This window comes from Lagenorhynchus albirostris, chromosome 16, assembly GCF_949774975.1.
Source record: "Lagenorhynchus albirostris chromosome 16, mLagAlb1.1, whole genome shotgun sequence".
In the NCBI taxonomy this organism is placed as follows: Eukaryota; Metazoa; Chordata; class Mammalia; order Artiodactyla; family Delphinidae; genus Lagenorhynchus; species Lagenorhynchus albirostris.
Window position 1 is genome coordinate 83,296,381 of NC_083110.1, and position 26,874 is coordinate 83,323,254.

At 58.1% G+C, this 26,874-nt stretch overlaps 1 protein-coding gene across 6 annotated transcripts in view; it reads left to right on the top strand.

Annotated features, from left to right (window-relative positions):
• Positions 1-12,870: 12,870 nt before the first annotated feature.
• INPP5A (inositol polyphosphate-5-phosphatase A) overlaps positions 12,871-26,874 on the top strand; it is a 176,056-nt gene continuing 162,052 nt past the window's right edge. For 3 of the 6 annotated variants that reach the window (XM_060125301.1, XM_060125304.1, XM_060125305.1), the window contains exon 1: positions 12,871-13,200. In XM_060125301.1, the coding sequence (XP_059981284.1) occupies positions 13,126-13,200 (75 nt within the window). In that variant the 5' untranslated portion in view covers positions 12,871-13,125. The remainder of the gene's footprint in view (positions 13,201-26,874) is intronic. The other 3 variants (XM_060125300.1, XM_060125302.1, XM_060125303.1) reach the window with 1 other exon arrangement.

Consider the following 26,874-nt stretch of genomic DNA (forward strand, 5'->3'; position numbering starts at 1 on the left):
CCGACCTCTCTCTGCACACGGGCTAACGGGGGTCCTGAGACCTGGTGCTTCACGGCCTCACCAAGGTCTCCACTGGGGGAGGTACCACCCCAAGCCCTGCCGTCTGTGTCTGGGTGTCCAGCTCCATACACGCCGGGCAGGACGTGGCCACCGGGGACCCTGCAGCGGTGGGGTGGGGGGCACAGAGAGGGAGAGGTAGCCAAGGGCGCAGGCACCTGGTGGCAGAGGAATGCAGGAAGGGTCCCCAGACCCCATCGGGGACCGTGGCCTGAGCCCTAGGGGCGGTCCTAGGGAAAGATCCGGCCACATGAGCCCCGCCGGCCGGCTCTGGGAGGGTCGGGCAGGGCCGTGCTCTCTTCTCGCCGTCCCGGGTGGTGGTGGGGCCCCGCTGGGCACGCCCGCCCTGGCCTCTGTCCAGCCCCTCACCGGGGGAGTCACTGCCCCTCGGCGCTTGCAGGGCCTGCCAGACCGGACTGCCTGCCCACGTCCAGGACGCACCACACACGGAGCGGGGCTGGCGGCGGAGGCCTGGACGCACAGCTTGGCCAGCGGAGGACTCAGGCCTCTGGGCCCGCTGGCCAGGTCCTCGGCTCCAACACTCTAGGAGATGGAAATGTTCCTAAACCCGTTCACTTCACAGCTGCTTTTACTTCTAAGTCTGTGCTTAAAATAGCCTGGAGCGGCCGCTCTGGCTCGCCTTTTCCGCGGTTGAAAAGCGGTGCAGCCCGCGGGGAGCGCTTCTGTCACTGTGGCGCGTGCGCTGCAAGGCCTCTATCTGAAAGCCAGGTGAAGAGTTCGCTCCATAAACTTGCTCTTTGACTCAGACCAGAGGCCTGGCGGGGAGGAGGAGGCAGCACAAGGCCGTGCAGTGGGTGCGAAGGCTGCTTCCCCACGCGGTTGAGCTCAGAGCCAGGACCGCACCCAGCGGGCAGCCTGGTGCCCGGGCTAGAAGCTGGCTGGGCCCTCACCTCACCTGCCGGCCGTGGGCGCTTCTCAGCGGCTTTGCCGAGGTCGCACGGGGGCTGAGGGAGACGCCTGGAGGCCCCGCACACATCCGCTGGCCAGGACCGCGCTCCTGCGGGGATGTCCGAGGGCCTGCCACGTCTCCTCTTTCAGGGGAGGGCGGCGGTCTTCCCATCTACCTGCGAGAGTCAGGCTGCCCGCAGGGAGCCCCTGTGTCCCCCTCCAACCCTAGGGCTCACCTTCCTGCGTCTGGGGTTTGGAGGGGAGCCCAGCAGAGTTCCCTGGCCGGCCTGGATAAGGGCCCCTGGGTTCTGCAGGCGCAGGTGACAGGTAAGCTGTCCCCTGGGGGGCAACAGTGAGCACCCGCCCCAGCTGTGCTGGTCACAAGTAGCCCCTGGACGCCAAGGAGACTCCCCGGGTCTGGAAACGGGTGACACCCAAGGCCTAGTTAGAGCAGGTGCACGACCCAAAGTGCGCACGCGGGGCACCTGAGAGGGTGCCCACCAACCACACAGCGGACGCCCTGGACGCCCTCCTCGGTGCCGGCGCAGACGGTGCTCATCCGTGAGCAGGTTTTCTCGTGCGACTCTGACTCCGTCTCACGAAGGTTTTATTTCTGGTCTTGTGACTATTTCATGCCGAGCTTAATTAACGTCGGCCCTTTGCTTCTGCACAAAAACAGTTGCACGGCCCCTCGTCTGGCAGCCACTGCCCTGCCCCTCCTGTCCCTGGTTTTGGTCACAACAAGGAACTTCACAGTCATGCTGTCACTCAGGCCAGTGGGTGGGGACTTTGGCGCTGTGCCCCCGATTTGCACGAGAGGTCCCAGCGTGTTGAGGGTCAGCGCTGAGAGCTCTGCCTGGGGTGGGGTCCCCTGAGAAGGGGGAACAAAGCTGACCGTGGCGGACACCTGGCTGGACGGCGCGTGCTGGGTGCTGATGCGCTGGGGCTGCCAGGGGCGGCAGCGGCCTCCTGGCCTCAGGCTGTCTCTGCCCCTGAGGCTGCAGCTGTCCCAGGCCCCTGCTCTGCGTCCTCGCAGGCGGCTTCTTCGGTGGCTGGGGAAGTCGGCTGAGGTGGCTCCAGCCGGGGAGGTGAACCCCCCGGACCCTGCACCCCCACGAAAGGACAAGCCCAGTCACTGGCACCAGCGGAACAGGGGAGGGGTCCCCGAGGAAAGGGACCTGGAAGAGTCTGAGGGGACGAGTGAAGGCCACGAGGGGGTAGGGGGCCCCCAGACAGTGGAGGGGGTGGTCCCGCCTTGGCTCAGCGCCCTCGGAAGCCGGAAGCCGTGCTGCTCAGGAGTCAGCCAGGAAGGGGAGGGGAGCGTCCCGGCTGGGAGGAGCCAGTGGGCTCTGAAGGATGAGGACAGCTGTGTCCAGAGGCTGGGTCCCTGTCCCTCCCTCCCAGGGTCAGCAGGAGAGCGGGCCCTGTGGGCGCCCACGGTGTCAGGTTTACCTCTCCCCTAAGCACCCTTGGGGAGCTGGGAAGCATCTGTGCTCTGTGCCTTGAATGAGGACCTGGGTCGGAAAGTCCGGCCAGAGAAACACAGCGCTTTGCCCGGGACCAGGATGGTGGCCTTCTCTAAACCGTGCGTGTGGTTAGAAGTACAGCCAATCTCCTATCCCCGCAGGGTCAGTCTCTGCGCCCTGGGAAGAGCCCCACGCCGCCACCCAAGCAGCCCCAGCTGCCCCCGGGGAGTCTGTGTCCTCTCTGGGTGTGGCCCACTGTCCCACTCCGCACCCCCCCACCCCATGACCCGCTCCCCTAGGCCTCCCCAGGGCACCGCTGGAGCGCCATCCCCTTCGCGGGTCAAGCACCGAGACCCCGAGGGAGCCCGGAGAAGCTGGCCTGGAGCCGTGAGGGGGACGGGACTGTGGTTCTCTGTTTCCCCGAAATTTCAGGGGCTCCTGTCTGGTTTGTTTCCTGGGCTCTGGCTGGGACAGGCGGAATCTGCAGCTTTAAGCAGGCTTTTAGTTTTGAATGAATCTTCTAACTAACAAGGCTGTTCGAGGAATTGATCCTGGACTCATTTTGGAGGTTGGAGGGTGAGGCTGCCGGCTGCCGGGCGGGTGGGTAATCGTACCCCCTGCAGCTCGGCTGTGAGCTTTGGGCGATGTCTCCTGCTGGCCCACGAGCGCCGGCAGAAGGTGGCTTCTGAGCCCAGCACGGCGACAGCAGAAGAAACCGCGCGGTGAGGTCGAGGCTTGAAGACCCAGGCCCCCAGCGCCGCCCTGCCCGGGCCAGCAGGACCTGCCAGGAAGGCTGTTCTTCTTAAAGAATTGCTGGAAATGGTTTATTATTCAAGGCAGGGCATTTAACATGTTCTGATAGGACAAGTTGTAAAGTAAATATGTCGTTGGCCTCATTTCAAAAAATAAACAGTTTAATTAAATCTATTTGTGGTTTGAAAAACTATCTGTCTTGCTTTTTCCATTCTCGGGGATATCTTAATTTAGCTTTAAACAGCATTAACACCGTCATTTCAAATCAGTTAATGGGATTCCCTGCCTGAAAAATCCAAGAGAATGTCTAATAAATAATCAAAGAGAGAAAACCAGAAGCAAGAGTTTTAACATTTTAAATGTATGTTTAGATTAGTAACATTTCTATTTACAAACCACACGAGTTGGACTATGTGATGGAAGACAGTCACATTCCTAATGACAATACAAAAGATGGAAATACCCAGGAATGAATTTAAAAAGTCTGCATGACATTAAAATTTTAAAAAGGAAATTACACCAGAGGATATATAAGAGCCCTTGCATTAATAGAAATTCTTTTTTTTATATTAACACATTTTAACTTTATATTTAAGAGGATAGTAAACACTTCCTACTAAATAAACAATGCATAGTATAATATTAGAACACTTAATATTACTAACAGTATATTTCTGTTTAATAGAGGAACAAACAACATAAATACATATAACAAGAAAGTGAAACATTTGGTTTTTACTAATTTTTCTTATTAGACTTGAATTTCCCTAAGATATGAACAAATGGTGAATTCGAGTAGCTCGTGTAACGCGCAAAGAGGTATTCCTAATTAATTATAATTTTACCCCAGACAGCCCTGCTTTTAGGAGTGAACCTGTTTCAATAAGATATTACCGGGTAGAAATAAGTAAATATTTTAAATAGAAGATTTGAAAACACGTGGCCTTTGTAACAGAGGTGAGGCCAGTGTCTGGGGTCACCCTTTTAAGGACCACCCACATCAGGACACTGGAATTACCTTCAGCCACTAGGAGATGGGGCTTTGAGTAGTGACTTAATAACCATCCTCAAATGTGTGAAAAAGGCTTTCAGGGGTCCAGGTGACCAACCTTTTTTTTCCTTTTTTCTTTCTTCCTTCCTTCCTTCCTTTCTTTTTTTCTTTCTCTGTTTCTCTTTCTTTTCTTCTTTCTTTCTCTCTTTCCCTTTCTTTCTTTCTTTCTCTCTTCCTTCCTTCCTCCCTCCCTCCCTCCCTCCCTTCCTACTTTCCTTCCTTCCTCAGAAAAACTGGCTTTAAAATACAGTCCAGGTGACGTTAGCCTGCATCCAAGAGCACACAGGGACGCACTTCCTTCACCGAAGGGCTGGTGGAGGTGCTTCTGTGTTTCCTACCATTTCCCTTAAAAACAGAGGAAATAATACAGCTGACAGTAAGTGATTTACGAGATCCACCAAAGCAAAGATGTAGTCTGTTGGCAAAAACGCATCACTGAGAAGTTCATTTTAATAGAGAGACATATGTAATGCACATAAGTAGTGAGATTTAATTTTGAGCAGGCCCCTACTCAAAATAATGTCAACATTTAACAGAATGGTATCTTCTCATTAAACCATTTCCACTTAGTGGACCCTTCATTCCTGTGTTTACCTGCTCCTTCACCATCCATTCACTTCCACGCAGGGCTGAGTCTCCACATCAACAGATAAAACCAACAGGATCCTTTCTATACAGACCTCAGGAAAGAGGGGGAAGGAAGAGACGTGTGCTCACAAACTGCTGTTGATTAAGGGCTAAGATATTGCGGAGGGTTTTTTCTTGTAAAATAAAGTTCGGGTATTTTTGAATTCTTCTGAAGATTCGAGCAAGGGACAATGGAGATGGATCTTCTTAAAGCCGATTTGATAAATACAAAGTTGCAAAATAGAAATGACAGCTGAGTTGAGGATCCTTGAAAAATGGAGGCTGTGGGTTGCCCGTGCGAGCAATGCTGATTATTGAAGCAAGAGCTGGTACTTCCTCAAACGCCGGTAGGCGGGAGGAACACCAGCTTCTCGCTCGAGCCTCAAGAGCAGCTGAGACACGTCGGGAGCCTCGACAGCTTTAGAAGAGCAGCGCCAACTCAGAGACAGGTTCTCCTTGTACGATATCCCTGACTTTGTTTCAGTTATCATTTGGGACTCAACAATCCGGGAACCAATTTGTCCTTTTGGCTACAAAGGATTAACCTCTGGCCGGGTGGTCCCTGGGCAGAGCTGGCCCACCGTGGACAGCCCCATGCGGAAATGTGAGCACTTGCCAGCCGGAATCACGGAAATGCCAGCATTTCTGCCTGCACGATATTATGTAAATAATCTGGTCCCGTCAGCAATCTGTCTCCGCCAAAGGAGAGGAGTCGCGCACCTTCGCCAAAGCAGCACCTTCGCCAAAGCAGCAGGCCTCGCGTGTGCTCGGAGGCGGCTCATTGCAGAGGCTGCTGAGACGTTGCCACGAGGACCCCAAAGTCACTCTAATTTCCTCCAAAGGCGAGTGACGGTCTCACCCCCTGGTAGGGCCGCAGGGAAGGTCAGGATCGGTCAGTGCTCTCCGGGCGAGTGGCCGAGGGGTCCAGGCTGCAAGGCCCAGGCCGGGCATGTTGCCTCAAACCTTAGGAAAATTTTGGGGACAATTATGGTGCCACTAATTTTATGGAGCGGATTAAGAACAAACCAAAAAGAGGAGCTAGAGAGGACCTCTGAAGGCAGGACAGGCGTCCTGCAGCCCGAGCGTCAGGCCTGCTGGTGAGGGCTCGCTCTCCAAGAGCCAGCTTCCTCAACGTCCAGGGTTTGCAGAGTGCGTCCTGGGGCGCTGGAGCCCCAGTCTCCCTGGTTAGCGATTCCCTTCCGTGGAGGTTCTGCTTCAGCTGGTGGAGCAGGCCATGAGGTGTGAGGTCCAGGCCCGGGCTCTCAGCCTCTCATCCTTGCGGCCCCTCCCTCGCGGGCGCCCTCCCCGTGTGGGTGAGGAGGAAGCCCTGCTCCCAGCCAGGGGCTGCTGCTCTGCAGGCTCCGGATGGAGAGCAGCCTCTGGCTATTATGTTTTGAGACTCATGACACTGGGAGTGCGTTTTCTAAGGATGAAAGCGCAGGTCTGAACGGGGGCTGTTTTCTCAGGAGCTGTCACAATTAAAGCTCCACATCGCTTATCTGAAACCCTTGGGGCCAGATATAATTTAGGAACCAGATTTTAGAAAGGTGATGGTCTACGCGCCCCACGTATCACGTACCACAAACAACGGGATGGGGGAACCCACATCTGAGCCCATATCCAAGCGTCTCAACCTATGGGAAACAATACAGATGGATTCTCAGGCTGAGCAGGGCATGAAGACTGTTTTGCTGTATTTCCCAGGTTATGACTTTCCAGGTTATGCCAATAAACAAATTAAAAAACAAGTTCCCAATTTTAGAGGATTCGGGTTTATGTTATTGTGCATAAGAAATTGTAGATGTACATAATCGTGATGATCAATTCATTTTCCTTTTCAAACATTTTAGATTCACCTTATTGAGGTATGATTTTCTTACCTAAAATGCACCTTTGTTCAGTGGACATTTCCGTGAGTTTTGACAAACGTATACACCATGTAATACCACTACAATCGAGATCAGGAATGTTTCCTTCTCTCCAAAAAGTTCCTTCCTGTGCCCCTTGCACAAAATCCACCCGGGCCCAGCAACCACTGATCCATTTTCTGTCACTGGAGAGAGAGTTACCTTCTTCAGAAATTATGTAAATATTGTCACCCCTTTGTGTGCGTTTGTGTCTGGTGTTCCTGAGCCTGTCTTATGTCGTTTCTGTTACTGAATAACAGAATAATAGAACAATAATAATAATAGAACAATAATAATAATAGTCCATTGTGTGCAGACTCCAGGATTCTTATTCTGGCCATTCTCTTGATGGACGTTGGAGTGTAAAAAGGGTTGCTCTTTTCATTTTATTAACGGTGTTTCTCAAAGAACAGAGTTTAAAAATTTCGATAAAGTGCAATGTTTTTCTTTTTCATTTATGAACAGTGCTTTTGGTGTCTTCTCTAAGAAATCCTCACTTGCTCCAAGTCTCAAAAATGTCCTCATGTGCTCCTAGAAGTGTCATAACTTTAGCTTTTGTGTTTGTGATCCAGTTTTAGGTTAATTTTGGTATCGTGTGCGTCAAGGTTTACTTTGTCTCATATGGATGTCCAGTTGATCCCAGCACTATCCACTGAAAAGACTATTCTTTTCCCATTGAATTAGCACCTTTGTCTAAATCGATGACCACGTAAATGTGGGTTCTCTGTTCTGCGCCATTTATTTACGTGTCTGTCCTCATGCCAACAGAACTGTCTTCATTTCTGTAGCTTCATGGTAAGTCTTGAATCAAGCAGTGTAAGTACCCAAACTTTGTTCTTTTTCAAAACTCTTCTATGTATTTTACATTTCCATATATATTTTAGAATCAACCTGTTAATTTCTAAAAAAGAATTCAAACAAAAAAAGCCTTCTGAGATTAGATTGGGGTTGAATGAAGTCTATGCATCAATTGAGGAGAACTGACACTTTAGTATCTCTGAACCTTTCAACCTACAAACATGGCATATCTCCCCATTTACTTAGGTCTTCTTTAATTTTAATCCTCCATGTTTTGTAGGTTTCTTGTACATCTTTTGTTACATTTATTCCTACACATTTAAATTTTCATGCTGTTGTAAACGGGAATGGTTTAAAATTTTATTTTCCCATCTTTAGTTACATTTATTCCTACACATTTTAATTTTCACATTACTGTAAATGGAAATGGTTTAAAATTTTATTTTTCTAGTGTTCATTTCTGATATATAGCCATATAGTTGATTTCGGAACATTAACTTGTATTCCATGACCTTGTTAAATTCACTTATTCAGTGACATTTTTTGTAGATTGCTTAGGCTTTCCTACGTAGATGATCACGCTGCCTGAAAGCAAAGGCAGTTTTACTTCTTCCTTTCCAATCTGTATGACCTTCATTTCTTTTCCTTATTTTATTGTACAGACAGCTCTTTCGTTCATGTTGAACAGAAGGGGTGAGAGTGGCCACTCCTGCCTTGTTCCAAGACTCAGGGAGCAAGTGTTCAGTCTGTCAGCACTAAATACGATGTTAGCTGTGAACTCTTCCCAGATGCACTTTATCAGATTTAGGAAGTTCCCTTTATTTTTAGTGTGTGGAGAGTTTTTATCCTAAAAAGGATGTTCCATTTTGTCAAATACCTTTTCTGAATTCCTTGACCTCATCACGCAAAACTGGAAACGACCTCAACTTACAACACTAGGGTGTCACTGGTCAGGTGAATGGCAAAGTAAATACTTCACATTAATAACATATAGGGAGAGTTTTCAGTGGTGCCGAGTGTGCAGGAGGGTCAGAGCGCTGGGGATGGGGCTGAGTGCTACGGAGATGGCGAGATGCTGGGGATGTGTTGTGAAGTCCTGAGGGGCTGCTTCCCCTTGTCACACTCTGTGTACAACTCTCTTGTTTCAAACATCCTACGGTGAGCGTTTGGCTTCCACGAGGAAACGTCCAGTAAGCTGGCAGGGCAGCACCTCAGCGAGTGCCCGCGCACGTGTTCCCTGCCTGCTCTCCTGCGGGAACCTCGGGCTTCCTGTGGACCTTTGCCGTCTTAGCCATGGTGTCCAGAATAGCACACAGCACAGAGAAGGTGCTCGATAAATGTCAGCTGAAGGACTACATGAATGAATGGCTGGATGGAGGTGAAGGCCGCGTGATGCTGCTGGGGACCAGCTGGGCCTGGAGTCCTGGCCCCGTACCAGTTGGCATGTGAAGCTGGACAGCTTTTTAATCTTGAAGGCTTGGTTTTCTTATCTATAAAACAGGGATACACACCTCTTAAGACTGCTGTGAGGCCCAGAAATAAGAACTGCAAAGCACCTCGCACACATCCGGTGCTTGCGAAGCGATAGAATCACTAAGCTGGTTAATGAGGAGCAGCCAGAGAATTCAGAGGGAAAGAAGCCTCACTGGCTCGGATGAATTTGAGGCCGGGCAGTAAAATTCCCATTACCTTGCTAATGGCAAAAAATACCTCTGGCTAAAGAACCGAGTCCAGCCCCTCAAAAAGAGGACAGAGCCCTAGATTCCTTGCACTGTGCGTCCAGCCAGCCTGTCTGCCTACAGAAAATTAGCTTGAGTGAGTCAGTTAACCTAGTGTTTTTACATACAACAGAATAAGGTTGACCCACCCTGCAGGAGTATTGAAGATCGATTATTCAATGATTGAAGCACATCGTGCAGCTACAAAGTACCATCTATCTATCCATCCATCTGTCTCTCTGTCCATCTGAAGAAGAACTTTTTTTTTTAATTTTTATAAATTTATATATTTAATTTAGTTTTGGCTGTGTTGGGTCTTTGTAGTTGTGGCTCGCAGGCTCTAGAGCGCAGGCTCAGTGGCCATGGCTCACGGGCTCAGTTGCTCCGCGGCATGTGGGATCTTCCAGGGCACGAACCTGTGTCCCCTGCATCGGCAGGCGGACTCAGCCACTGCGCCACCAGGGAAGCCCCTGAGGGAGGATAACTTTTAAGCCTGTGGAGGAGGAATCCCAGCTGTAAACCTCTCAACCATCGGCTAATCTGAATCCATAGATACATTGGTTACTATCTTAAACGAAGTAAACATGTGATACACTTAGTGGCTAACATACTGTCCTTTTTTTAAAAAAAGCTTACAGCATATTGCTGTTTAATCAAAGAATTGGGTCAGCCTCCCTCCTGGGAGCCCAGAGGGTGTCTGGCTGAGCGGGCCGGGTCGCAGTGGGCTGGCTCCCCTGAGGAGCCCCTGCCGCAGCCCGGGCTGCCTCCATCTACCTACCCTCCGCCGCCCTCGAACACTGAGGGGCTAAGCCAGGCCTCTCCTGGGCCAGGAAAGCAGGCTTTGCAGAACGTCTTCTTTCTCCTCCTCTTGCTTCTTCTTACTATGATTGCAAAGGTAACAGACATGGAACAGTGTTCCAAAGGTAAGAAGGGAGTCAAGCAAAAATGATTTTAGGAACGTGGCTTCTAACACAGGTGGTCAATGTTCCACATCTCTGAAAGTTGGAAAGCCCTGGCCCCGGGCATGGTGATGGCTTCGGCGTGTCATCGATTCCTGTGATACATACTCACGGAGTGTTTCTCTGTGACAGGCTGTGCCCAGGCGGTGGGGGAGGGGAGGCAGTCAACAGGCAGAAGGGAAAGGAGAGCCTGGCTTCCATGGTGAGATGGGTGATGTGAGGGGGATGCATGGGGTGCGCTCAGAGGGTTCTGATGGAGGAAGGGGCATTGGACAAGCCTGAGCAGAAGAGGCCAGTCAAGTCACCTCTGGGGCACAGAGACGAACACGGTTGCCATGGCCTTGACACGGCCGCGGGCCCACGAGGCAGCGCGAAATCAGGGGTGTGCGGCCACCCGCTGGGTTCGAGGTGGCTCTGCCCTCAGGGGTGTGCGGCGTTCGGGCACATGGCTGAACCAGGAGACAGCGATCACGGTGAGCACGGCCCCAGTGGGCTGCGTGCACAAAGAGGCGCGGTCTGAGGGCCTGGAGGGGAGGGGCCGCGGGTCCCGGGGCAAAGGCTGGTTGACTTTAAGGAGTGGGTTAGCAGCAAAGGGAGTGGAGACATGCGAGGAAATGGTGGATGATGGAACCACCCAGAGGGGGTGGCCAGACGGAGGAGGCCCAGCTGCTGGGGGGCCTCAGACTGCAAATGTTCCCCCGTGAAGGGTAAGGGCATCCCTGGGCAGGGAGGACCCGCTGGCGGCTGGGAGAGGGGGGAAGGGGCGCCATCTTGGAGCGAGGGGGCACATGTGCAGAGGCCAGGAGCTCCGGTGCTCAGCGCAGACACGCCCTGGGACCTGAGCTAGGGCCGTGGGGCTGGAGTTTCTCTAGTTAATTTTCTCTAATTTAGGTGCAGTCTCAGAGTGAGTGTGTGTGTGTGTGTGTGCGCGCGTGTGCGTGCGCGCCAGCGCATGTGTACCTATGTGCCGGTGTGCACGTGGGCAGTGGTGTTTCTGGGCCACAGAGGGCTGGGGAGGGAGTAAGAAAACAGCTCGAGGGGAGGGGAGGGGAGGAGGCGAAGCCATTTCCTAGGAAATAGGTCCCAGGCATCAGTGAGGCCCTTGCATTTGGCTTCTGCTAAGGGCATCCCTGGCATGTGCTGCTTTTGTAAAAAAGTAAAACAAGAGATGCTGTGTCAGTCAGCTCATGCTGCCGTAACAGACTGGGCAACCTAAACAACAGAGGTTTATTTCTTACAGTTCTGGAGGCTAGAATCGGGCATGCTGTTCCAAAGGGTTCTGTGTCTGGTTTGTGGACTGCCACCTTCTTGCTGTGTGTTCCCATGACCTCTTCTCTGTCCTCTGTTCAGGGTGGGAGGCTGTGGGTGAGGGACAGCAGGTGCTCTGTGGTCTTTCCTTATAGAGAGGCCAACACTGTTGGAAGAGGGCCCCACCCTTAAGACCCCATTTATCCTGAATTAGCCCCCAGGAGGCCCCGTCCCCACAGGCAGCCACACTGGGGGTTGGGCTTCAATCTACGAATTCTGGGGACACATTCAGTCCACAGCCGACAGCTGCTGCATGGACGGGACAGTGGTTTTAAGTGAAATGGGTTCAAGTTGTCAGGCTGAGCGGTCGCTGTAGGCAGGAGGGGATGCCTTCCCTACAGGGCCCGCAGCCCAGGGCCTGCGCCCCAGGCCCTGACAGGTGGTGGTGTCGCCTGCCCTAAGGGAGCAGCGCGCACATCTCTCGTCTCCCCTTGGACACTGTCCAAACCGGCGCCGTGGAAAGGCGGCTGCGCGGCCGAGATGCGCCTTCAGAGCCTTGAGAACCGTCCTGGATGGTCACCGTCCATCCAGGTCACCGTCACCTGCAAAGACCGGGTGGACAGAACCTAGTGCCACCGTTAGTGTTGGCGGCTACTTGTCATTTTTCACTGCACTGTCCGCGCGTCTCCCGTCACCAGTGGCCATTTCATTTCCGCGGACGGCCTGGCGCGGAGGGTGGGCTGGGGAGACCCCACCGACCCCAGCGCGCCTGCTGCCTTCAGCCGTCCGGTCCGGCGGCCCGGCCTCGCCGCCCTCCTCTCCGTGGGTCCGGCGCAGTCCGCACAGAGCCACGCGCTCCCACCGCAACCCCTGCCCGGGAGCAAGGGGGTCGCGCCCGGTCGAGCCCGGAGCAGCGCGCGGCCCCTTTAAGAAGCGCCGTCGAAGCAGGGCCATGACGTCATGGGGTGCGGGAGGAGTCTGTGCGCCGCCGCGGCGTGGGGTAAGGCGGGGCGGTCGCTGACTGACAGGAGCGTGGCTGCGAGCGCCGAGGCCTTCGCAGGAGCGCCCCGCGCAGGCCCCACCCCTCAGGCCCTGCCTCGATTCCACACCCCGCCCCTCCCACACCCTCTCCGCCTTCCCCGCAGTCCCCGCCCCTGCAGTCTCACCCCGCCCACATGCCCCTCCCCTCCCCAAGTCCCCGCCCAGCCCCGCCCCTCACATCCCTGTTCCGCCCCCTCAGGCCCCGCCCTGCCTCTCGTATCCCCGTCCCACCTCCCGCAGGCCCCGCCCCCGGAGCCTGCCACGCCCCCTGGCGGTCCCGCCCCCCCCGCGCTCGCCCCGCCCCCGGCCCGGGCGGGCCTCGTCTCAGCTATCGGCAGCGGCGACGCTGCGGGAGCTCCGGCGGCCGCGATCCTAATGGCTGCGCGCGGGCCGCGCTGAGCGCGGGCGGAGAGCGACGGGCGTGGGGCTGCGGAGAGCGAGAGCGAGCGCGGCCGGACCCTGGCCAGGCCCCGCCCGACCGGCCGAGCCCGCGATGCGCCCCGGGGTCTCCCCCCGGCGCAGCTGACGCCGCGGCCCGCGGAGACCCCGGCCGGTCGGCCCCGAAGAGCGGCCACCCCGGCCCAGGCCGCGATGGCGGGGAAGGCAGCCGCCCCGGGCACCGCGGTGCTGCTGGTCACGGCCAACGTGGGCTCGCTCTTCGACGACGTAAGTGCGGCGCCGGACGCGGCACCCTGGACCCCGGACCCTGAGCCCCGGGACCCCGGACCCCTGTCCTGAAGCCCGAAATCCCGGGACCCAGACACTGACCCCAGAGCCCCGGGACCCCGGACTCGGGCCTGAAGCCTGGGACCCTGGGACCCTGGGACCCAGACACTGAGCCCTGAGCCCTGGGACCCTGGAACCGAGACACTGAAACTTGAGCCCTGGACCCAGGACCCCAGCCCTGAACCCTGGCCCTGGGCGCTGGAATCCTGGTCTCCTGGTCCAGCCTTCACACTCCATAGGTTGAACCCGGAGCCCAGTCCCTGAACCCAGGTCCCTAAACACCAGTCCTAATCCCTGTCCAAGGTCCCCAAATCCTGGCCCCCGAGCCCTAGTCCGAGGGCCCCATACCCTGAACCTGGTCCCAACCCTGGTACTGAATTTTGTCCCCAGAAGCTCAGCCCTGAATCCTGGTCCCCAAACCGTAGCCCGTGTCTCCCGAGCCCCAGCCCCTGACTTCTGGCCTGTGACTCCCGGCCCGGCCCTCCGTGGCCCTCGCCCCTGCCCGTCTGCCTGCTTTGTCTGCAGAGCTGTCTGTGGCTGCTCGGAGGTGTAGGCACCCTCGTTTTACCTTGTAACTTAGTAGCTCTCTAGTTCTCAAACAAGGGGTTTCTGTTGAAAGCCCTGGAGGACTTTATGTTTCTTGTCTGTTAAAGAGAAAGATGCAAGAAGCTTTTCAAGGCCAGAGAAAAGGATGCTGACTGCCCAAGGCCTTTACCTTCTGAGACCTCCCACCCAGGCACCCGAGGCCTTTGGGAGAAGAGTCTGCCAAGGCCCGGCGCTCCCCCGGCTCCCGAGGCAGGCGGAGGCTGACCCAGTTCGGCGTTGCAGCCACGGTGCCACCCCGCTGTTGGTACTTATACTGCCAACCCAAATAAAGCAGAATGTGGCTGCAAGTGGCGTGCTTGTTTAAGAAAAAAGGGTGATGGCCCAGATGGAGCCTGAGGCGGCCTCGCACTGCCCGCCCCCTCCTCCCCCAGCTCCCCCCGCGGTGAGGGTGCGGCCACTGACCACGCAGACCACTGGTGCAAACATGACTTGCATCCCTGCCTCTTCCGAGCCTCCCTTTGCTGGCAGCGAGCATGGGTGGGATGTTTCTGTAGGCTGAGTTCATGTACAGGCGAGGTGTGATTTTATTAATCAAAGGTAGGCGCTGTTTTTGTGTTTTTCTTATTTTAACTTCCAAGCGCCATGTATTATGCTTCCCTGCTGGAGATGAACTGCGGGCCCTCTGACTTGGGCACAGACGGGACAACTTTATCTAGTTTGGCGATTGATCATTTTCTACAAAAGTGCCCGGTATGGGCGTGCGTCTGTATATTTAGCATTCTATTCTCGGCTTTGCAGTAACATCCACGCTAACATGGTTTTACTCAGATGATTCAGATCCGTTAGCTGTGGCTTCAAAGCCTCAGAAATGTCAGGAAAATTAAGCACGGTGGGGGCATTTCAGTCTCAAAGGGAGAAGAATTTTGCTGTGCAAACATTCTTTCCAGTAATCTTTGATTCCAAGTTAGAGCATTTTTGTTGTGTTCTGACTGTATACACACACTTCTCTCTGTGGACATTAAAGTGGATCCCTTAATTTACTTTTGTTTAGCAACAGGTTCTCTCTGAGTCTTCGTTTTTCTTAAAGGCTGTATGGAGTTTTGCATCTTGTTTGTATCGGGAAGGAACCTTTGTTTTGGTAAGCAGTGCGTGGGTTAATTCTGCAAGGTGGCTTCTGACTTAAGGGCCAGTAGAGACATATCTGTCCTCACCCACAGCTTTTTTAATGTGTGCAGCTTGGTCTGGGGCCGCTCTTCCCCAGTGGCCTGGAAAAGCAGGGGTGGGTGCTAACCAGTCCCCTGTAGCATGGCCGGTGAGAGCAGCCGATTCTCGAGTGAAGGACATTTTAGCTCCTTGGTTTATAGTAGGTTTCAGAAGAGCTGCTTGGTGACTCTGTCTTTGTGTGGCATGTGCCCCTGTTGACCCACTGTGCAGACGGTGGCCCGGCCTGGGCAGGGATTTGTTCCTGCCCAGTTTCATCGTCTGGAAACCAAGCTCCACTGTGTGGCCAGGCCTCACAGTGTGTGGCATCGGCCTCTTCCTGGAGGGTGCGGGCCGAGGAGGAGGGGTCTGAGTTAGAACCAGGCCCTGCTGGGAAGGGCGGGCCGAGGAGGAGGGGTCTGAGTTAGAAACGGGCCCTGCTGGGAAGGGCGGGCACTGTTGCCTTTCGTGCTCAAGTGACGGGTGATGCGTATCTGCTTCCGTAGTTTCGTGGTCTCCCCTCACTACCTCTTCTCCATCCAGAGGCGATCCCGTTAACGCTCTGGATGTGGAACCATGGTTTGGCCCTGACGTCCTGAGACCCCCAGGGCGTCTCGTCTGGCGGGCAGCTCTTTCCTCATCTGCCCGCCCGGCTTGCTTGGGTCTGGGACAGTGCGGCTACCTTAGTCCCCACACAGGGCCCTCGGGTCGCTCCTCACCCTGTGATGTGACACACGAGGGGGTGGTCACCGTCCAGAGTACATTGGTTCTCAAACTTTTACCCCTTACACCCTTAGAAATTTTGGAGAGCCCCACAGAGTCCTTGGTCTCGTCGGTCATAACCACCAGTGTCTGCCAGGTCAGTGGGTGGACCCTGAGGCAAGTGGAAACTGAGACAGTTTCAGTAGCTCTCAGAAGGGTGATGTCATCGCATGTCACAGCCCCGGAAAGCTCCACCGTTCGTGCTTGAGATGGCGGGATGGAAAGCGAGCCACGGTGCTGCACTGTTGAGGGCATAGCCGTGACCTGCCAAAGCCCTGACCTCCAGGGCCCCTGTCTGAGCTGGGGCCCGTCCTGAGCCTGCGGGGAGGGGCCTGGCCTGGCTGGGCTGCCTGGGCCTGTTCCAGGGGGCCCCCAGAGAGCCCGGAGCTCTTCCCGGCAGTCCCCAGTCGGGCTGTGCTGCCACCCCCCACCCCGTCGCTGGCAAGGGGTGGCTAGGCTTGCATACCTAATTGCTTTGCTCGAGATGGCTGGATTTTTGACAAGGGAGGTTTCTAGCTTTTGGTTCTTTACGTGGTTTTGTTGTCGTTGTTGTTTTGCTAGAAGTGAACTGAGAAGGTGGATTCTTGCAGGCTGTCGTTTCAGAACTCAGTCCCACCCTTACATGGTAAGACTGTTTCTTGGGAAAGAGACGTAGCCAAGCGGTAGGATTCTGAGAGCACAGCTCGCTCTTGGGTGTCTGCCTGGAGGGCCGTTGTCCTGCTGCGTATTCGGAGCTGAACGTCAGTTTGGAGCTGGTTCCCTTTTTGCCGGGCCAGCTCCTGAGCAGCCCCTCTTTCCGCCTGGACCTGGGGACGGCAGATCGCTGCGCATGTGGCTCTGTGTCGGGGGTCCGCGAGCCCCTCCCCTGGGCTGGGCACCTCGGGCACTTGTCCTCTGTCTCCCCTGCCCCAGCCCCGTGTGTGTGTAGGGCCTCCGCCGTCCATCCCGGGGTGCGGGGGGCCCGCTGGGGCCTCATCGGGGCCAGCCTCGGGTCCGGGCCTTCTCACTTGCTCTAATGGTGTGGATCCCTCCACTTCTTTGAGGAATTTCGTTTGGTGACGGCTTCACTGAGGCGTCACTCGCACGCATGGACTTCACCGTGTAAAGCGTACGACTCAGTGGTTTTTAGTGTGTGCTCAGAGCTGTGCTACTGTCACCGCAGTCAGTTGTAGAATTTGTTTTGTACCTGAAAAAGGAACTCCGTATGCCATAGCCGCGCCCCCCCCGCCCAATTCCCTCCATCTCCCCTGAAACCCCCACAGCCCCTGATGATCACCAGTCTGCTTCCTGTCTCTGTGCATCTGCCTGTCCTGGATGTTTCACGTAAGCGGAGTCATGCACGCGGGCTCTGCATCTGGTACCGTGTTTTCAGAGCTCAGCACGTCACTCCTGTTGGTGGCTGAGCACCGTCCCACTGTACGGCTGTGCCCTGCTGTGTATCCAGCGCCAGGTGATGGGTATTTGGGCAGCCTGCACCTCTGGGCTGCTGTGGACGTTTACTTACAAGTCTTCGTGTGGACGTGTTTTGCTTCTCCTGGGCACATTCCTGGGGTGGGGACTGCTGGGTCTGCGGTGACTCGTGTTTAACCTCTTGAGGAGCTGCCCACTGTTTCCCCGTGTCGGCCCCGTCCTGCGTTCCCACCAGCGGCGCACGAGGGTTCCGATTCCTCCACGTGCTCCGGTGCCAGGTGTTAGCTGTCTTTTCTCGAAGACTTGCATTGGGCCCCCCACCTCCCGGCCTCCTGCGGAGTTAGTTTCTCTAGTCTCAGGTCTTTCACTAGCATCTCTTATGTGGATGCCCAGGACACAGGGAGGAGACCCAGACCCAGTGAGGACCGCCTCCCTCCTCCTGCCTTTGCCTGGGAAGGTCCAGCGCTTTTGGCCAGTGCCGTGAAGCAGGGGCCGGTTCTCGTCAAAGACATTGGGTTTTCCAAATTTCGAATTTTGGAGGCGGTTCCTCTGCTGTCCATGCAGCCCCTGAAGCCCCCAGGGGCTCTGCTGTACTGGGGCAGGGGTGGGGCTGGGCGGGCCAGGCCTCTTCGCAGGCCCCTTTCTGGGCTCTCCCGGCCCCTGTCCCGTGGGGATGGCCGCGGGGGCATGGCCGCGGGGAGGTGTCTCCACATTCTTCTGGCATTACTGCCTCTGACCTGAGATCTCAGTGTCCTTTCTCTGTGGGAACTTGGTCTGTTTGCCCCAGCTGGGGCCTCTCCGTAGATGGGGGCCTGCCCGTCCCGTCCCCAGGGTGGCGGGGTCGGAGGAGTCGGTGGGCTCACACCGGTGGTGTCTCAGAACTGCTTCCTCCACGCTGGGAGGCTGCGCCTGCGCCCCGCACGCCTCCGCCCAGCCCCCACCCAGCCCCGACGAGCTCCTGTCAGGCCTGCCTTGGACGCGGCTGGAATTTAAACCGACGTGCGGTCACCCGTCTGGGGCCATGCCTGCCTCGTGGTCCCTCCTGCCCTCGTCCCCGATCTCTGCCGGCCCTGGATCGGCCGCGAGAGCGCGCTTTCATCTGCAGTGCTTCCCGCTTTTACTGGCTCTGGAGATGCTGAGGGAGGGTTTAGGTTACTGGTGGGGGAGGTACTTCTTAGGTTTGAAGTCTTAAATGCTTTGCGTGTCCTGAGTCCAGAGGAGTGAGCACTGCCGGGGGACCTGCTGGACAGCCCTGGAGGATGCTGACACGGGGCGCGTTCACGTCCACTGCCTCTCAGCCTGCGCCACTCCGTGAGCTCACGCTCTGGGCCCACGTCGTGAACTCCGTCAGCACGTGGACTGCGTGCCCTTCTGGGAGTGAGCGGGCAGGGGAGGGGGGGCCGGCGCTGCTGCTCTGGGGTTGTCTCTGGTGGGAGTCTCTTTCTGGGGAGAGAGGCCCCTGCTGGGGGTGATGCCACGTGTGTCGGGTCTGATTCGGAAGTTACAGGACTCGGACCAGGCCTGCCTGCCCGCAGCTTGCCCTTGTTTAAAGAGCCCCCTGTTTGACCCGAAGGGAGGGATGCGGAAGCCGGGGAGGCTGCCTGGGGGAGGGGGCAGGGCTTGCTAAGGGACTAGGGTGGGGTGCCTCCTTAAATGTTGACCTCCTCAGTGTTTGCCCCGGCGGGCGGGTGGGCGGGCGGGAGCATCTCCTGTTGGGAGGTGAGCTTGGTCCAGGAATGGGGTCCAGTAGGTGGGGGTCAGCACAGGGCCAGGAGGCTAGTCAGAAAGGCAACGAAGGGTCTGAGCGGAGTCTCGGTCACCTGTCTGTTGTCACTTCTCGGGATGCGGCCCTGCTCTCCCTGTGTTTATACGGGGGGGGGGAGGGGGACCCTTCTGATGTGAGTGAGCTGAAGGAGGATGATCGTGGGCCCGGGGAGGAGAGGAGTGGAGAGAATGTGGCGAGTGGCCCAGGTGGACACGGACGTGACTTTCGGGTTCTCTCTTTTGTTGCTGCTTCGGGTAATCGGGGCACACGGGACTCTCCTGTCTGAGCCTGAGAAGTGTCCAGACGTGAGCTCCTCTGCAGGCTGGGGCTGGGCAGGTCCACTCCCAGCGTGGCTCTGAGCTCGTCGGAGAGCTCATCCTGACGAAGGTACCGCCGAGAATGCCGTCGGGTCTCGTCTCTGGTGGTGAGCGAGGGTGAAGCAGCAGCTCGTCTGGGATGTCTGGAGTGTGGGACCAGCACAGGGCCACCACCCAGCCGTGTGACTGCAGAGTTGGAGGGGCGGGGTAGCCTGTGGGAGCCCCGTCCCTGTGCGTCTGGGGAAGGCCGGGCACACGTGGGCCTCTGTTTGGGAGCATCCAGGCCCTTGTTTAGTCATGGTCCCTGCGTCTGCTTGGCCTCTGGTGGTTAGACCTGTTTTCTAAACCTTAAATTTTGAGTTTACAAGGTTTGTTTTGGGAGATGGATGTGGCCCTGGGACAGGGCATCCCCTTGGATCTGCTGCACTGCGGGGGGCAGGGAACAGTGTGGAGGGCTCACGGCTCCGTCGTGGGAGGAGGTGAGCAGGGTGAGTGAGGTCCGTGGAGGCATGGCGTGCGCCATGCACACCTGAGCTGAGATGCCCCGGGAGGCGGCTCAGCCTGCACAGCTGTCAGCATCTGAGGATCTGGGGCAGGTCAGGGAGGGACCAGCCTTGTGCCACGGCTGGTCTTGGTGCTCTCACACAGCAGGGAGTTCCCCGGCTGACGGTGTGCCTTGACCATCAGGGAAGCACGCTGGTGCCGACCAGGCTCAAGGAGTTCTGGGTTTCCTTTGAGTAAGAATAAGCCAACTCCATTTCTGGAAGCATGGCTGTGGGGTCATGACGGGTCATCGTGACCTTAGGCCCTTTTTTTCCTGGTCCTTTGCTGAGCAGAACGCCCCGAGCTCTGGCCCCGTCTGAACTACCCAGGACATGTCTTGGGTCTCCGGCACTGCAGAGCCCACGCTGAGTCTTCCTCCCTCTTTGTGCGCATCCTGGCCCGGTCACTCATGCCGTGCTGGCCTTCCCGGCTCGTCCGACCTGCGAGCACGGGAGCTGGTGTCTGGAGCGGCATCCTGGAGGCCGGGGGGCCCCCGTGTCCCCCCTCGGCAGAGTCTGGCCACAGCCCTGCTTTCAAGACAGCCCTCAGACAGCCTCCTTTTCTGCCCCGCCTCTCGGGGCCTCTGAATGATGAGCAGTTATTCTAGGAACTGAAAGGGCTGTGAAAGCAGAAGGCCCGGCTTGGGCCTGGGTCTCGGTGGAGGGCAGCTCCACCTTTAGTGCCTGTCCAAGGCGGCGCACTCCAGGGTCTGCGGGGACGAGCGGGGACGCAGGACAGCTCCACCTCTGTGTACACGTGACGGGGCATGTGATTCACCTTTTTATGGCCATTTGCACGTCAGGGAGTGTGGAGTGAGAGCGGCACGCTGGCTGCAGCGGGGCAAGGAGGGAATGGATGCCCTGGCGGTCGTGAGGCACCTGTGCTGGCGGGGCCCCGTCCTCTCCTTCCCCACAGGGCCTCCGTGGGCGGCAGTCTTGTCCTCACCTGTGTCCAGGGCTGAGCTGCGCTCGGGCTGCTCCCCGCCTCCCGCGAGCACCTGCAGCTGTCCCGGTCCCCGCTGCCCGGACGGAACACGCGTCTCCGTGCTTTGGCCTAAACCCCTCTTTTCCCAGGAGCCCCCCAGCCCCCGGGAAGGCAGGATCGCACCTCCCTCCTGGCGCGGGTCACCGTGTCCAGCTCTGCCGCCTTGTCCGCCCCACATCCCTTCCCCACCTCCAGTAATTACAAGCTTTGGGCTTTTGTCATGTTTCATTACATTCGGTTGTGCTGGCCTCTGACCAGCAGTGCAGGGGCGGGATTTGGGGCTCTGCCCTGATGAGCGCAAGGGGCAGAGCGGACGTGGCTGTAGGGAACCAGAGTTGCTGCCAGCCTGCTGGTTGCTGGACCCCCCTGTCAGAGCTGGGCGGGGACTGAGTTGGGAAAGGCGCGTGCCCCACTGGCCTGGCACCTCGCGGGCACCGGGGGACCAGTGTTAGAGCCGCTCTCGGAGGTGGATGCCTGGGCTCCGGCTGCTTTTTCCTTCTCGCTGGGACAGTCTGGTGGAGGCACGATTTGCATCTCGCACGGTTCACCCAGCGTAAGAGTACGGTTCGATGGTCTTCAGAAAATGTTTGCCATCGCTCAGCTGTCACCACGGTCCAGCTTGAAACGCTGCCCTCCTGGCCTTTCTCAGAGCTCAGCCCCAGCCCCTGGGCGGCTCTCCCCTCCACCTGCCCTCACCGCGGATCCCGCAGCACCGACAGTCCGTGGCCCTCGTGGTGCTTCTCCTGCTGAGCGCTCGTGGGTGGAGGCACCGGCAGCGGACTCGGGGCTGTTCCCGGCTGGGCTGCTGCGCGCGGCAGGGTGCAGCCTCTGGGTGCCAGGCCTGGTCGTGTGGCGGGTGGACGTTTACCCTTTCTGGGCACCGCTCACCTGCTGTCAGAGCGGCGGCTCCACTTCCCGCCTCTGGCTGCGTGGGCTCCAGCCAGGTGTGCTCCGGCCCCTCCACGGGGCCACTCGTGCTGACGTCCCTTTGATGGTGGGTGTGGGCGGAATGTCCTCGTGGCCTCTGCTTCTGAACAGTAGGCCTCCCACTCAGATGGACGGTTTGCCATATTTGTGACAGTTTTTGGCAAACTGTTGACTGGGTTGACAGGGGTGGCTCCTTGGGGCCGTCGCCCTTCTCACTTCCGGGGGGGACAGAGGGTGCCAGAATCCCCCCAGGAGGCCTGCTTTGCCCCGACAGAGGGGGCTGTGGTCACGGCGCACCTCTGAGCACGGTTCTGCGGGGGAGGCGGGGCGAGGGCGGGGCGAGGGCGGGGCCGCTGCGCGGCGGAGCCCGGTGTGGATGGTGGGACGGCATGTCTCCCTGCAGGGCTGGCGTGCTGGCCGAGTCCCACGCCCTCCCTGGAGGGTGCTGACTAGTCTGTTCGAGGGGGCAGTGGTGGCGAGGGCTCCCTGGAAGGGACTCGGGTGTCCTCCCCGCCCACTGTCCCCGGACATGGGGGACACCACCCCAGGTTAGGGGCAGAGCGTGCCTCTCCCAGGGGAATTCTTTTCTCCCAGCCCCTGAGGTGTGATGGCCCATCTGGGGGGCTGTCCTCCACCCCCTCCCCTTTGCCTTTCTCCCCCGGCTGAGTGGCTGTTAAGCCCAGTACAGGTCTCAGAATGTCTCCGATAGGCCTGCTGGTGCATCGCCCGCCACCTGCCCGGCTGCCATCCCTCGGGGCCCTCACCTGGGCAGCGGGGATGCTCTCAGGTGGAGCATCTCCGTGCAGCTGCCCAAGGTCGCCTGCCTGTGGGACAGAAGCCCAGCCCTGCAGGTGCGTCACCTCCTGGCAGGCACGCGGCTGTCCTGGTCTGGGCTCGAGGCCCAGTGAGGAAGTGCCCCTGCAGGACGGTGGGGTGGGTGTCAGACGCCAGTGTTTCCAGCGACTTCATGGTAGAAGAGCGAGAGGTGCCACTTTGGCCTGTTCCTCCTTTAGGGAAAACCTTGTGTGACCGCAGAGGTGACAGGTCTTCAGGCTCTGAGAGGCCTGTCCCCAGCCTGGCCCGGCCTCCTGCCGTCTGTGTCACACCTGGCGGTCGTTTCTTTGCAGCTGGACTTCATGGAGGCCTTTGGGGGTGCAGCCCCCCTGCTGGGGCCTGGCCGTCCTTCGGGGGCAGGGGTGCGTGTGCTCAGGGCCCAGCTGCAGGGGGCCGCACTGGGGTCCGCTTGGACCAGTGTCTTGGTTAGCTACACTGCCCGTTAGTCCTGGGGTCCTGAGGATGAGTTGGGGGCAGCTGCCCCGACCCCAGCACGGACCCAAGCTCCGAGCACCCTACCGTGCCTACGTGGGCTTTGGGGCGGCGGTCAGTGGTAGGCTGTTGAGTAGAGAGTTGGGTGGGGGGAGCTCTGGCCATGTGGGTGAGCCTGTGTGTGTGAAACAGACCTGGGTCGAGTGCTCAGTGCTCTGAAAACCATCACGAGGCTCCCTCAGCAGCATCCTGGGAGCCGTTGCACGGAGAGGCCGCTGCGAAGGCTTAGGAGCAGGCAGACCCGCCTGTCCCAGCCGCCTGACGGTGTCCCGGGTGCTCTCAAGTCCTGCGCCTACTCTGGCTCCAGGGCTTCGTTGGGGTGTCCTGTGGGGCACTTACTTTGTCCAGTTCAGGGCAGAGCGCGCTCCATGTTCAATATATTCTAATTTGGGGTGATGTGGGCTTTACTTTCAGTTGGATTTGTTCTGTTAAGAATGACATCTGTCCAAGTAACAAACAAATTTGTGGGGACATGTGTTTTGCTTTTATTTTCTCCTTCATCACTGTAACGGTTTTTCAGATCTGTTGCAACTTCCTGTTTTTGCTGTAGCACGACCGCTCCCCTCGCCACTGCGTCCAGGCGGGGTGCTCTGTGTGCGGTCCAGGCGGGAGGTGGCAGGCTGGGCCGTGAGGGGCGAGGGTCGTGGTTAGTAGTGGTGCTGACAGAACGTGGGTGAGCGGCCAGAGCTGACCAGCAGGGGAACCAAAGCAGGGCCCGGGGGCCCATCTGGGGGCTGTCTCACCAGGGCAGGCGGCATCTCACCTCAGCTGCTGAACCCCTGCCCCCAGGACTCCAGCCTTACATACGGGGCCTGAGGCACACTTGGTGCTTTTGGGGGTCGTTCGGGCTCCCAGGTTCCATGGGGTTCTGCTGCGTCCCCTGCCGAGATTGCAGGCGCACGGTGACACGGGGACCGGGAGAGCTTGTCTTTAAGGGCTCCTAGTAGCGTGGCCCCAGGGGCCCCGGGCTCCTGTGTCTCTCCAGAGCCGGGCCCTCTTCCAGGGGCTGGAGCCGCCCCTCCCCACGCCGCGCTTCCGCCAGCCCGGCCGCCAGGCCCGTCTGGGGTGTCCTCTGAACTGGTGGGCGCGGCGGCCGAGCGCTGGGAGCCTCCCCGAGGCCCCTCGCGTGGCGCGCTGCTCCCTGGCCCCGCACCTCCCGCGCCTTCCCCGTCCGTCCTGGACCGAGACAGGAGGAGGGGTTGGCGGGAGGTCACGGGCAGGTGGAGGCCCGGAGAGGAGAGGACGGTGAGGAGGGCCCCGGGAGGGGCGTTTTGGGAGTTCGAGGAGGAGTACTTCGAGAAGGGCGTGCTGGGGGCCTGAGGCGCGGGGCCCGGGCGGCCCCAGAAGCTGACAGGTCCGACTGCGCGTAGCCTGAGGCGCCTGCCCGTCACCAGGGCTTCACCCTCCGGGGCACGGCGCCTCTGTCCTGGCCGTCCAGGGGCGGGCACAGTCCACCTTCAGGGCACGGGGGACCTTGCACCAGGCCGCCTGGCTCATGGCTTGTGTGCGGGGCCCAGGCCGCCCCAGCTGCCGAGCAGAAGCAGGAGGTGAACAGGGATCTGGCTGGTGACTCGGGGTGGCTTCGGACGCCCAGAGATGCCCTGAGCGCAGAGACCACGGAGGGCCCCCCGGGGCGAGAAGCAGGGGCCGGGCCTGACGACTTTGGGAGAACTAAGGAAGGGGGGCCGTTGGGGCCACTGTGGGGCAGGAGCAGTGGCAGGAAACGGGGAGCTGGGTGCGCTGGGGCAGCCACGTGGCCGGCGTGGGTGGCGAGCGCGGAAGCCTGGCGCTGCAGGCTGAGAGGCTGTGCCTCCGATTGTGCAGGAGCCCCTGTTTCTGTCGTGCACGGGGGACGCAGCTGGTGATGCAGCTTCTGCAGCCGGTGGGAGGAGGCCCTGAGGTGCGGGTGCTGCCCCGGCCCCCTGTCTCCCGCACGGGCCTTGGGTGCGGACAGTCGGCTCCCTCCTCCAGGGAGCTGCCTGGGACCTGTCTGTAGTTTTTAATGACTGATAAGTGAGTCAGTCCGGAAAGGGAAGAAGGGGGAACTCGGGGCCGGGCCCAGCCGGGAGGGTGAGCAGCTCTGAGCCACTCTGGGAGATGCAGCCAGAGGTTACTGGTGCCCCCGAGGTGCGCCCTAAGGTGTACGGGAGGGGCCCTTGAGGATGGGGTCCGTCGGGAATGGCGCTTGAGGAACCCGGGACGGCAAAGCGGAAGCACCGACGTGCGTGCTTTCCATTGCTGTTTTTCCAGTACAATAAAACTCCACTCAGAAATGTAAAAATTTATGCTAGTTCCTAGGAGAAAATTGACGTCTCTGAACCTTGATAACCTTGACAATTTTAGTTTCCTCTAATGAGAAAGATTGTGTGGTGTGACCCACAAAGGCTCTGAAATGTCTCCTCTGTATTCTGCACGGTGTTGCCATCAACGCTACCAACCCGGACAGACCGCAGAATGATTTCAGCGTTTTGTGGCAATGGCTGCATTCCGAACCTGTGCCGTGTGAAAACAAAGTTCTAACTTTGTTCTGTCAGAGAATGAACACCCGCCTACTGCTGGGTGGAGCCACCTGGGGGTCTGCGGGAGCCTCTGGTGCCCAGCGGGCTGCGGAACTGGGCACGCATGCTGGACTCCCTCAGGAAGGAGGGGGGCACCGGGGCCCAGACACCTGTCGCGGCGTCCGTGTGTTCTGGGGCACAGAGCTTGTGGCGGAGGCACCCCCAGGCCGGCCCTTCCTGTTGCAGGTGGGCCGTTGAGTCCCTGTGCTGAGGCCACAAAGCGCAAGGGTCCTGGGGCACTCCTGCCGCTCCCACCCTGCGCCGCGTCCCATCTCGATGTCGCGCCACGTCCTTGGCGTTGTAGCAGCCGTGGGATCCACTCTTCCGCACACAGCGCACTGCCTTCGCGGGGGGACCCCGAGGGCCAGTGAGCGCCCTTCTCCTGCGGTCAGTGCCGAGCCCAGGCCTCCCCGCGTGCCTGTGCAGAGCCCCCGGCGTCTGGAGAGCCCGGCCCACGGGCTGGTGTGAGCCGCCATCCTGTGCCCCTGGGCAGTGTCACGTGCCTGAGTGTCATGTCCACCCCACGCACACATGCGTGCACGTCACACCCATGCACGTGCACCCACGCCTCCAGTGATGTGGGGACGCCTGGTAATCACATCACACCAGCTGTTGGTTCTGTCAGATGGTGTGACGTGGGGTCTGTTATCATTTACTTTGTTACCCTGCTTGCTTGTAGTATCGTTTCTGAGCCCTTTTCCTTGGCTTTTCCAGGGTCTCTGTTTTAGAATCATGTAGCTCCTATGGACCTTGTATCTAAATTATTAGTAGAGCTATTTGGACAGGGAGGTGATCACAGGGTCTGTGGAATAGCTACTGTTCTTTTTGTTACTGACACTGTTATTTGGGGTCATTTATCTCCTCAGGCTGCGACAGAAGTCCAGGGGGGTCTGTTTGTACAGGACTCTCGACTGCAATTTCTTTCCTGTATCTCGTGTTGTGCTCGCGGAATTTTGCAGCTTTCTTGTGCTTTTTCTTCCTGTGCCGTGACGCTGTCTGAAGCCCCTGACCGGAGATTGGTGAGTCCACCCGCCTGAAAGCACTCGGAGTGCCCGAGCGATCCCCCCCACTTGGTCCAAGGGCACCTTTCTGTTTCCTGCTGTGGGTGACTTCCTCGGACCTGAGACTTGGGCAGCCGCGGGCAGCGCGGTTGGGACCTGCTGATGAAGTAGGAGTCTCTGTATCTGGCCGGGGGCAGATGAGTGCGCTTGGAGCAGGTAAGCTCAGGGAGAGTGTCGGCCCTGGGAGCAACCCCTCCGCAGGAGAGGCCCTCTCC